Below are 12,651 nucleotides of genomic sequence, written 5' to 3' on the forward strand. Positions count from 1 at the left end.
AGATGGGAGTTTTTGGCAAATAACTCGTGAGCCTCTATGTTCCGTCATATTTTTTTTCCTGCTCCACAGCAAAGTAAGTTATGTGACCCTTTCATGTTACTTATGTAACATTGTCAGTAGCAGCTTTTTTAACTTCAGTTCACCAGAAACTGTTTTCGATTTTTTTTTTTATTGACCATCTGATCATTTTTCTAATATTAAAGCTTACAGTATTGTTTTCACCGTCTTTGGTCTCCCTGGAGCAGCTCTGGCAGGGGGTCTCTGACTCTGTAAACTGTTCTGATTTGATACATTAGTTGATACTTTTTATGTATAGCCCTAAGGAGCACAATCCACAAGTTCTATCAAAATCACAGTGAGTAATTCTGCTGGGAAATGCATCAAATAATTTGACATATTGTAGCAGTTTAGAGACTGCCTGGTTTACTGAGTTGCTAGCCTGAAACACCAGAGAGAAAGAGAGAGGAACAGCAAAGGTAGTCATATGCTATTTCTAACATTAGCACACCATAACATTTACTTATTCATTAGTAACATAGTAGACTGGCAAATAAGATACAGTTAACGGAATAACAGAGCTCTCCTATTCCAATCTCCTCCTTAGGGTTCCACACATCTGCTGATGCTGTTCTCTTGTTAATCTCTTTATTTTTCTGTTACTATTATGCTGAACCTGTCTCCCTGTTCTCATGCTTTCAGGTTTTCTTTTAATTCTTATCTTTCCTTCCATCCTTTCCCATCCTGTTTTCTCAAAATTTCCACCTTCCTCTTTCTCTTCTGTTTTAACCTCCTACTTTTACCTATTATCACTTTATACCTACTTTGTATGTTCACACATCTTACTGCTTTCTTCCAGCTTCTAGTTCTCTCTTCTGCCTCACTAATTGATTCTTTTACTATGCAAAGTATTTTTGGGTTGGTCTTCCCTTCCAGGCACAGGTGGAGCATTAAGAATACCTGGGCACATATTTGGTGAAATCATAACCTGTTGTGGTCTGTCAGGATGTGCACTGTTGCAAACAATATTTAATTTCTTTTTTTTTGCAACTTAAAATTTTATTGGTGTTTTATACAGAATAATTGTAACAGGCATTCAAAAGGTCAGTAATAGCAATGTCATAGTGTAATCAAATGATTCAATTGAATTGACCTTGTCTCAGAGTATATAACAGGTCACAATATTTAATTTCTATCTGAGCTTTTGACTGCTGCTTTTAAGAGGGTTGTGTTTAAACTTTGCACCCTTGTTGACTTTAATGCTGCTGCTGTCAGCCTTGCTCTGGTGCTTGTATGGTATTGGTGGGACAAACTTATGTATCTTAAATCCTCCATGATTAATCTTCCCCCCACCCCCTCCCTGAGCCATTTAAATAATAGAGATACAATATTATCCCTTGATATCTACATAAAACACAGGGAACATCCTTTCCTAATAATTGCTTCAACTGTTACTTTTCTTATAGCCAATTATGTGGTACTCCTGTAAAATATGTTATTTGAAAGTCACTTGGAGAAGTCAAATTTTGAAGTTCCAGAGCATGCTATGACGCATACTATTGCTCATTACTTTATTATCCATGTGTACAAACCGGATTCCAAAAAAGTTGGGACACTAAACAAATTGTGAATTAAAACTGAACGCAATGATGTGGAGGTGCCAACTTCTAATATTTTATTCAGAATAGAACATAAATCACAGAACAAAATTTTAAACTGAGAAAATGTACCATTTTAAGGGAAAAATATGTTGATTCAGAATTTCATGGTGCCAACAAATCCCAAAAAAGTTGGGACAAGTAGCAATAAGAGGCTGGAAAAAGTAAATTTGAGCATAACGAAGAGCTGGAAGACCAAATAACACTAATTAGGTCAATTGGCAACATGATTGGGTATAAAAAGAGCTTCTCAGAGTGGCAGTTTCTCTCAGAAGCCAAGATGGGTAGAGGATCACGAATTCCCACAATGTTGCGCAGAAAGATAGTGGAGCAATATCAGAAAGGTGTTACCCAGCGAAAAATTGCAAAGATTTTGCATCTATCATCATCAACTGTGCATAACATCATCCGAAGATTCAGAGAATCTGGAACAATCTCTGTGCGTAAGGGTCAAGGCCGTAAAACCATACTGGATGCCCGTGATCTCCGTGCCCTTAAACGACACTGCACCACAAACAGGAATGCTACTGTAAAGGAAATCACAGAATGGGCTCAGGAATACTTCCAGAAACCATTGTCAGTGAACACAATCCACCGTGCCATCCGCCGTTGCCAGCTGAAACTCTACAGTGCAAAGAAGAAGCCATTTCTAAGCAAGATCCACAAGCTCAGGCGTTTTCACTGGGCCAGGGATCATTTAAAATGGAGTGTGGCAAAATGGAAGACTGTTCTGTGGTCAGATGAGTCACGATTCGAAGTTCTTTTTGAAAATCTGGGACGTCATGTCATCCGGACCAAAGAGGACAAGGACAACCCAAGTTGTTATCAACGCTCAGTTCAGAAGCCTGCATCTCTGATGGTATGGGGTTGCATGAGTGCGTGTGGCATGGGCAGCTTGCATGTCTGGAAAGGCAGCATGAATGCAGAAAAATATATTCAGGTTCTAGAACAACATATGCTCCCATCCAGACGTCATCTCTTTCAGGGAAGACCCTGCATTTTTCAATAAGATAATGCCAGACCACATTCTGCATCAATCACAACATCATGGCTGCGTAGGAGAAGGATCCGGGTACTGAAATGGCCAGTCTGCAGTCCAGATCTTTCACCTATAGAGAACATTTGGCGCATCATAAAGAGGAAGGTGCGACAAAGAAGGCCCAAGACGATTGAACAGTTAGAGGCCTGTATTAGACAAGAATGGGAGAGTATTCCTATTCCTAAACTTGAGAAACTGGTCTCCTCGGTCCCCAGACGTCTGTTGAGTGTTGTAAGAAGAAGGGGAGATGGCACACAGTGGTGAAAATGGCCTTGTCCCAACTTTTTTGGGATTTGTTGACACCATGAAATTCTGAATCAACATATTTTTCCCTTAAAATGGTACATTTTCTCAGTTTAAACTTGTTCTGTGATTTATGTTCTATTCTGAATAAAATATTAGAAGTTGGCACCTCCATATCATTGCATTCAGTTTTTATTCACAATTTGTTTAGTGTCCCAACTTTTTTGGAATCCGGGTTGTAATATTAGCATGGGTATTACTTCCAATAACTAGTCCTCCAGCCAAAAACTGAATTGTAGGGAATAATGGATGAAAATATGATTCTAAGTAACTTTAAATCTGCACTAAGTAGACGTTTTCAGTGGCTTTAAATGTAATTGCTATTGGAAGTCACAGGTGTCTGAATCGAGTTCTGCTCTTAAAACTAATAAAAACTAATGTAATAGGGTCAGGTCTTCTCCGCATCTTGCAATCAGTCCGGGTCAGGAGTGCAGAAAATGCAAAAAGTCAGACAAATACTGTCTTTACAGTCAATTACATTTACAAAAAACTTGAAGGAAGGAAAGGCTAATAAAGAGTTAATCTCAAGCTGCAGGCATACCTTCAGTTCTCTCAATAGTGCCCCTAAGTCTCCCCATATTTCACCTGTTCAGATGATCAGAAGCCAAACAGGAAGAAAAAATGCTGAGCTGTGTAAAGAAAGTACCCATAATGCCTCGCTCCTGCACCGAGACCCAGACCGGTGTACATGCTCCGTTTGTAAGACTATGAGAAAGCTTCCTGCTGATTGGCTCAGATCCACATTTCTAAGGGGGGGGGGGTGAGTTCTTAGCATTCTTGAGGGAAGGGGGAGCAGGAGAGAGGAGAGAGCTGTGTGTCTCTGGCAGAGGAAAACAGCCACAACAAATCTTTTGACAGAGAACTCAGTGCAGCGTTTCTGTAAGTGCTTATGGCACACGGACCTTTCTGATAAAGCTTACTTAGTTTTTACCTTACTTTCTCCTTTAAATAAACCACTGAATATTTGTAATTAATATAGATTGTAAAGTTTCTTAGAATTCAACTTTCCTTTACTACGCATCATTTCATATTTTTGTTTTCACAGAAACCTGTCCCCAGTGCTGCTTCTGTTAATGAAGAAGATGAGAAAAAAACTGAGAAGGGGAATAAGAAATCAAAACCAAGTCAGGTATTACTTTGTGTTTTTCTCAAGGTCAGGCAATCCTATATAAACTTTTACCATCACTTCACTGGCTCTTCAGTTGCAGATAAAAAGTTCTCATCAAGCTAAAAATAATCAGTGGAAAGGTGTATGTTCAGTCCCTTTTATATAGCTAGATCTCATCAAGTCCCATTTTTTATTTTGTTTATTGCCATTGAAAATTGTTTGTTTTTAAGACATTGGTTGGTAGCACTAGCACCACAGGTAGCAGAAATCAATACGCTATTGGACTTATTTATCATTTTTTTTTTTTTTTTTTTGCATTAAAAAAAGTTGAACGCTCGCTTATTTATTAAAATGGAAACCTCAATTCAAATAAAGCAACTTGAGTACCTCAAATTTGCAAGTTTACAACATCAAAAAAAACTCAAAAAAACGTGTCTTGGCTTTGCCTAGGACAACTCCTATTGGGGCTCATTTATAAACACTGGGAAAATTTGCACTTAGGCACTAACCTATGGCAATGAATCAGTAGTTAGGTTTTCAAGCCAGCTGCTGGTTGCATTACTGCCCACATGCACATTTGCCCAATGTTTATAAATGACCCCTACTGACCTCTACATAAACTTGCAGACTTTTAAATGTTGTACATTCAAGTTTTCAGGTTTTTTGCACTTAATAAATATCAGACATTCGAGTTTTTAAAACTTAAATCATGAAAAAAATTCAAATTTGTGCATTAATATATCGCCCACTATGTGTATATAAGCCATAGACTTAATTGTATTAATTATCCCTCATTTTGTATATTTCTCAAGTTGCTGGGCTACTCCAAACTATGACATGTTAATAATATTAAGATGTTTTTGGATGTATTTAGGGGACTTTGGTGGTCATTTACTTGCAATATAGTGTTAGATACTGTTCACACATGTTGGTAATTCTGCACTGTGCTAACAGTCTACTTTCTGATTAGTAGAATATTAGAAATATAAATGCCCAGTAACTTGTAGAATGAAAATTTATTTGACCTGACAGTGTTTATTTCTGTACTATGAAAAGCTTGTTAAAGTAGAAGTCCTGTTTTATTGCTGTATGTTTATAAGCCCTATGTTCAGAATCTTCAGTGGCTAATGTTCATGTTTTTGTTTTTACAGAAACCTGTCTCCAAGGCTGCATCTGTTGAGTCTGATGAAGAGAAAAAACCTGAGAAGGGGAGTAAAAAAACAAAACCAAGCCAGGTATTACTTCACTTCACTGTATGGCTCTTCAGATGCAGATAAAAAGCTTCCATCAAGCTAAAAGTAATTAGTGGAAAGATGTATATCCAGTCCCTTATATATCTAGTGTGTAATCGTGTTGATGGAAGCGCATGGAATTAGAGAAAAACAAAAGCAAAACTAGTGCAATACGTACAAAACTTTCTTTGTGACTAAAACTCTAAAAGATTTTTAGCGTTCTAATTTGGTGCAAAATGTGCAAATATATTAAGTGAATCGAACAATCAAAAGTGCTTATATATCAGCCCAATGCAGTGTATCACACCCACACGATGTGTCCAAAGTAAATGCTCACCAGATTTAATTAAAATAAGAGCATGTAGAGAAGTCAATTCGGCTATTGATTGCAGTGCATCCTTAGTCCTCAGAGTATATGGAATGAAGAGGAATCGAAAATAGTATAAAATCGTTTAATATGTAAAATAAAGCCCCTGCACAATGCAGGCTACTTACAGTGTGAAGCAGTATATCAGACACAACAAAAAGCCCAACGCGTTTCGCGTGCTCACGGCACGCTTCCTCAGGAGCAAATGAGCCCACCATCAATCCTCCCTGGCTATTTATACCCTTCCCACTTTTTTTTTTTTTAAAAACTTAACGGAAACATACATAGTAATTTCACACAGTGGGGATTGATTAAAATCAGCGGAATAATAAAATAACACATACATATAAATATAAGAGGACAATAAATGCCTATCTTTACCCGCCAACAGCAAGATATAATAAAATAAAGCATACCCATAGATATAAGAGGACAATAAGTGTCAATATGCCTATCTTTACAAAATACGTGTATATCAAGATTTGTTAGTCAAATATTTATAATGATAACCTATGGTGCCGGCGACCCGAGACCATCTCAGCAATATCAAAAATATATCACTTATTATAAAAATACAAAAAGAGAAAATATCATTGATATAAGCACTTTTGATTGTTCGATTCACTTAATATATTTGCACATTTTGCACCAAATTAGAACGCTAAAAATCTTTTAGCGTTTTAGTCACAAAGAAAGTTTTGTACGTATTGCACTAGTTTTGCTTTTGTTTTTCTCTAATTCCATGCGCTTCCATCAACACGATTACACACATCTGAGACCCATCTAAAAAGGGAGGGTTGTTCTTATGAGGAGGCAGCACACGATCACACAGTTTCTACTATACTGAAGATTTGGTTTCAAAGAACTCCACCAAGAAGCGCTGAGTATTTGGGGGACCACCCTATTAACTGTTACCCTTATATATCTAGGTCTCATCAAGTCCCATTTGTTGCGTTGTATGCAATACTGTAGGGATAGCTACTCCACTTAATTGAAATTGGACTTCCTACTTCATTTTGTTTCTCTTCAATCAGAATCGGTTTGGTGCCTTAGACATAGAGGAAGATCATGTCAGTGGAGGATCAAAAGAAGGGGTAAGTCTTAGTTTTTTTTTTTTTGTTTGTTTTTTTTTTTACCATGGAATGAATCAGGAGATTTAAAAACTTGTCTCACTCTTGGTTATTCTAACAGTCAGGTGATGAGGGTGAGACAGAAGACAAGACAACCGCTGCTGAAGATCCTTTTGCCAATTTAAGCAAAAAGGAGAAAAAGAAGAAAAAAAAAATGGTTAGTGATTGAGAGGTCATTGTCTGTTGCGATTTCATGAATTATCTAGTTCAGGGCTGTTGAACTGGAGGCCCAGTGGCCAGGTTTAGCACTCTAATTAATTTTTATGGCTCCTAGCCCCATATATGAGGTAATATCTGCCCGTTACATGGGAAAGTGGAACAGCACTTCCCTAGATCATAGCATTTGTTTGGACAGTGATCTACTTGCCAGTCTTCAGACTAGTTTCACACTTTAGTAATAAAAATTATCTCTTCTTTGACACTTTTTTTTTTTGAAAGGTATATTTTATTGCTTTTCATACAAACAAAAACATAAAATAACACATTTAACAGTACAATAAAGATAATATGGTCTTTCTTTTCAGGTCTGTCATTAAGACTTGTTACAAACATCAAAGGGGAAGGTGTAACGGTACAAAGTTTGGGCATGGATCTGGCAGCAGTTACATAATATTGGGTTCATCAACCTACTGAGCTAAGTGCTCAGGATGTGATAGAGAGAAGTGGGAAGGTACCATGTGAATGGGAGTGGAGTCCTTCAGTTTCCCTCAGTGTCACACCAAGGGCCCCAAACTTTATCGAATTTATCGGGTGCGCCCCTATTCTCATATGTGAGTTTGTAGAGAGGGACAACGACATTCACTAGATTCTTCCAGGCTGTGACGGTGGGGAGGGTAGGGCCCATCCAATGCATTGCAACTGGTTTTTTTTTTTTTTTTTGCATAGAACAGCAATATTCTGTAGAGTAGCTGGGAGCTATTTTGGGCAATTAGAGTGTCTAGGACTCCTAGGAAGCAGGTTTCAGGAGCAGTCACAGTGGGGAAGGCTAAGTTATTTGATAGATATTTGGTCACTGCTGACCAGAATTTGGCGATATGGGGGCATGACCAGATCATGTGAACAAAGTTAGCTGAGCTTGCTGCACATCTCGGGCAGTGATCTGTTGGGGCACGGCCCATCTGGTGCAACCTTAGTGGTGTGATATACAGGTGATGGAAGGTTTTGTACTGTATTAACCTGTCTCTGGTAGATCTAAGACAGTTGTACATTGCATCTGTTGCCTCTTCCCAATCGTCTTGGGTGAGTGCTGGTATTTGGGAGGTCCACCATAGTTGTGCGGAATGGAAGGGTTTTGGGCCTATTGAGAGTAGATTTTGATACAGATTTGAGGTAAGCTTCGCTGGGTTACTAGATTGTAGAATAGCCTCCGTTGTTGGAGAAATGAGCTGAGGGGTGAGAGTGGCAAATTGGTCCCTGAACACTGATCGCAGCTGCAAATATTTATAAAAGGGGAGAGTAGGTTGTTGAGCTTTCTCTCGGATCTGCAGATATGTTGGAAAGGTTGAGTGTTCCATAAGATCTCCCAAATATTTAATATTGTGGCGAGGCCAATATATGAAGTTGTGTAGTGTCCTAAATTGTGGTAAATATCGGTTGCCCCAGAGTGGAAGCCTAGACGTAAGTAAGGGTGGCGGGTGTTTGAGTAGTGTAAGTGCTGTGGTCCAGGCTTTATGCGGAATAGTTAGAGTTGTTGGCAGTGGGGCTGTATCTTTAAGATGCCGGTAGGGAAAGTTGCGTAATCCTTCCAGGGAGCCAAGTATTGTTGCCTGGAGCTGCAGATTTGGATTGTAGGGGTCATGAATGAAGCACCAGTGTAGGTAGTGTATTTGTGAGGCTAAGAAGTAATGATAAAAGTGGGGGAGGGCTAGGCCTCCTTCGGCTAGTGGAGCGCATAGTTTTGTCCAGGCCATTCTGGGGGGTCGATTGTTCCAGATAAATCGTAGGATAATCTGGTTAAGTTTCTTAAAGAAAGTTTTAGGGATAAAAATTGGGGCGTTGTGTAGTATGTATAAAAATTTGGGAAGGTATATCATTTTTATTATATTTATGCGGCCCCAGAGTGAAAGTGGTAACTTGGCTTTGAGATCTGACAGCAAGGGGTCTAGGTTAAGTGGTATGTAATTAGTAGGATCTGTAGTTATCCAGACTCCTAAGTATTTAAATTGATTGGCCCATTTTAAAGGTATATTGGGTATTATTGGCTGGTTGAAGAGGATCTATAGGGCAGAGGATAGATTTATCCCAGTTGATTTGCAGACCGGAGTAGTGTCCAAATCTGTCCACTTGCTGCAGTAGAGAGGTCAGCGAATCTCTGGGATCTGCCAGGTATATTAGTAAATCGTCTGCATATAGCGATAACTTTTGTTCTTTGACACTTTGATTCCTCAGTTAAAAGATCAGTTAGTTCCTTGTAAATTTCCATTTTTTTTTACTCAGACTGTAGTTTATTTTAGACCTTATAATGTGAATGATAAAAAATACAAAGTCACCTTAACTGGTGGAAACCGCTTAAACAGTATGCCTTGTGTTTGCTTGTATGTCTAAGTTCTGGCTTGGGGGTACCAAAACAACAGTCTTGCATAACTGCACCACATGGTGGAGATTATAAAACAAAACAAAAAAAAAACATCTTTAAATATCTACTTATTCAGTGGTGTATTTCAGAAAATCCGCTTTCCTGCCTTTGTTTTTTTTTCCCCAGACGGAAGAAAGCGGATCTGCTGTCCTGTGCTGCTTCTTGTAGCTTTTGTAGATTTTTGTGCATTTTTGCAGCAATATCCGTTCCTCCGCATAGTCCAACACAGTGCCTTACAATGGAGCTACAGGAAGAAACTCATGACAGCAGATTCGCTTTCCTCGACCTTAATAAAAAAACACAGAATTTGCACTATTGTTATTGGAATCCAGTGAGATTAGATTGTGATGATTACAACTACAAGCTGGACAAAATGCTTGTACTGAGGATAGGCTAGGCACAAAATGATAGAGATGCCAAAAGACAGCAAATTAGGACAGATTAAAATGCCATAAATACAATGCTGAAAAGTGTTTTTTCTCTTTTCCATTTGTCCCGTTCCCTGTTCATGTTATATAATGTATTTTGTTAGTGTAATTTTTGGCCTGAAAATAACATTGCTTGTCCTATAGCTGGAATATGAGAAACAAGTGGCTACTATGAAGAAGATAACTGCTGCAGAAAATGACTTCTCTGTGTCACAAGCAGAACTGTCATCACGACAAGCCATGCTGGAAAATGCTTCAGATATAAAGGTACCTGTGTTTCTATGGGTTTTTTTTTTCTTACCTCTATTTCTTATCAATTCTTCATTTTATTTGTATTTTTTTTTCTGTGTTTTTCATTACTTGCTGTTTAGATAGAAAAATTCAGCATTTCTGCCCACGGGAAGGAGTTGTTTGTTAATGCCGATTTATATGTGGTAGCAGGTCGGCGCTATGGATTGGTTGGGCCTAATGGGTGAGTCATTAGAGATTACCAAGAACACTCTGGGAATCTGAAAGATTGTTGCTATAGACTTATGATCAGTGTTGTTTTTACATTTTGATTTTCCTATCTGTATTATCTGGAACCTGCCTCTATATTAAGGTTTTGTCTAATAACTTTCTTTTTCTTTAGGAAAGGCAAAACCACTCTCCTAAAACACATAGCAAACAAGGCACTGAACATACCCCCAAACATTGATGTCTTGCTGTGTGAGCAAGGTGAGAAATGCAAATATATGCATTGAATCTGTCATATGTTCACAGGGCTTTTCAGAGCTGTGTCTCATTAAACAATTGGCTCGGGAGGTCTTAGGATAATAATTATTTAGTACATTTTTGTGGTCTTAATGTATTGATATACTGTGTACCTGAATTTTTTACCATATTGTAACCGTAATTAACCCGTTTCTTTTTTTTTTTTTTTTTGCCCCTCTTAGAGGTTGTTGCTGATGACACACCTGCAGTCCAGGCTGTGCTTAAAGCTGATAAGAAGCGACTAAAGTTGCTAGAGGAGGAGAGAAAACTGCAAACCCGACTTGAAAAGGGGGATGACAATGCTGCCGAAAGATTAGAAAAGGTGAAAAAATTGGCGCCAGTACTAAGAATTAGTATACAAGATACATTTTGCCATTTTACTGGCATAGATTCGCCACAACTCTTTATTTATTTAGCAAAATTTTTACTATATTTGAGTAAAGATCCCTAGAAGCTTCCTCTGATAGCAGCTGCCATTTTAGCTTGGTCTTGGTAGCTTCCTGCTGCAGTTACAGCTGTTGGAAGTTTAGATCACACATTCCTAAGGGTGGGGGAAGTGAGCTCTTATGCATTCTTATGGGAGGGAGAGAGGAGAGAACTGAACAGACTCAAGCTCCAAATAAGGATATTATACCGAAGAACAAACAAAGGAGACAAGAAATCCTAAGTTTCTTTTGATAGAGTGCAGTGTTTCGGTGAGTGCTTATGGCTGTATTTACATAGACCTTTCTGATAAAGTTTTCTTAGTTTTTACCTTTCCTTTTCCTTTAATTGATTTTAAAGTGTAGTAAAGTGTAGTAAAGGAAATGTGTTTTTCTAAAGATGACAATAAGTCTCCTCTATCATTCTGTCAGGTGTATGAGGAGTTAAGAGCTATGGGGGCTGCATCTGCCGAGGCCAAGGCGCGCAGGATTCTGGCTGGTCTTGGCTTCACGCCTGAAATGCAGGACAGAGAAACCCGTCGATTTAGTGGAGGTTGGAGAATGAGAGTCTCTTTGGCCAGGTTATATTTCCTTTTTACTGTGTCATTATCTTTCTCTTAGTTAAATATTAATTTGTCCCTCTTCTGGCTTATCCTGCTGAAGGAACAACATTTTCCCAAAAATGTATTTATTTATTTATTTATTTTTTTAAAAAGGCAGTTTGCTCGAAGAACAGTCTGTGCAAAGCTGCATAGCTATAAACTTTTAAGTGGATGGTTTGGAGGTGCTGTTGGTCAGTTAATGCTGGGTTACCACGTTGGGTTGTATGTCAAGCTTGCAGTCCAGCAGAGTGTTTAGTTTATCATAATCATGCTCTTTGAGACCTGCCCCAATAGCTTGAGCATCTTAGTGGCACATTAAAGGGTTAGAGCTGAACTGCATGCAGGGGCTTAAGAAACCCTACCTGTGTCATCTGCACAGGCAAAAGCTTAAGTGAAAGCAAAGGAGGGACAATACCCTTTATAAATCTTGCCATAAATTTCTTTACAGTTTCCTATTTTTAAACTTCAAAGTATGAAGATCTAAACTAAAGTATGAAGATCTACATGGTTTAATTAGGATTACTCTTCCTAAAGCAAAAATAATGTACAGGTATAGGACCCGTTATCCCGAATGCTTGGGACCAAGGCTATTTTTCTTCATACCTTAAGGATATTAAAAAAAAAAAAATCAATAAAACATTAATTAAACTCAATAGGATTATTTTGCATCGAGTAAGGATTAATTATATCTTAGTTTGGATCAAATACAAAGCACTGTCTTATTTTTACAGAGAAAAAGGAAATTTATTTTAATCAAATAATTAAGATTTTTAAAATTGGAGTCTAAGGCAGTGTTTTTCAACCTTTTTTGGGCAAAGGCACACTTGTTTCATGAAAAAAATCACGAGGCACACCACCATTAGAAAATGTTAAAAAATGTAACTTTGTGCCTATATTGACTATATATAAAGTAATTCTCTTGAATAGGAATCAAATAAACACAAAGAAAGTATTTTATAATTACTTTATTATGAAATATTAAGTAAACAAAATAGTGAAAAATTTTCTCCACAAACCCACCCCCCCACTGATTTTTT

General features: G+C 38.0%; 1 protein-coding gene across 1 annotated transcript in view; it reads left to right on the forward strand.

Moving 5' to 3' along the window:
* Positions 1-12,651, forward strand: part of abcf1 (ATP binding cassette subfamily F member 1) — a 33,286-nt gene that overhangs the window by 13,460 nt on the left and 7,175 nt on the right. Inside the window, exons 9-17 of the mRNA XM_002939468.5 lie at positions 4,043-4,126; positions 5,257-5,340; positions 6,739-6,798; positions 6,896-6,991; positions 9,982-10,104; positions 10,209-10,309; positions 10,469-10,554; positions 10,773-10,912; positions 11,445-11,593. Coding sequence (XP_002939514.2) covers positions 4,043-4,126; positions 5,257-5,340; positions 6,739-6,798; positions 6,896-6,991; positions 9,982-10,104; positions 10,209-10,309; positions 10,469-10,554; positions 10,773-10,912; positions 11,445-11,593 — 923 coding nt within the window. The remainder of the gene's footprint in view (positions 1-4,042; positions 4,127-5,256; positions 5,341-6,738; positions 6,799-6,895; positions 6,992-9,981; positions 10,105-10,208; positions 10,310-10,468; positions 10,555-10,772; positions 10,913-11,444; positions 11,594-12,651) is intronic.

This window comes from Xenopus tropicalis, chromosome 8 (assembly GCF_000004195.4).
Source record: "Xenopus tropicalis strain Nigerian chromosome 8, UCB_Xtro_10.0, whole genome shotgun sequence".
Taxonomy (NCBI): domain Eukaryota; kingdom Metazoa; phylum Chordata; class Amphibia; order Anura; family Pipidae; genus Xenopus; species Xenopus tropicalis.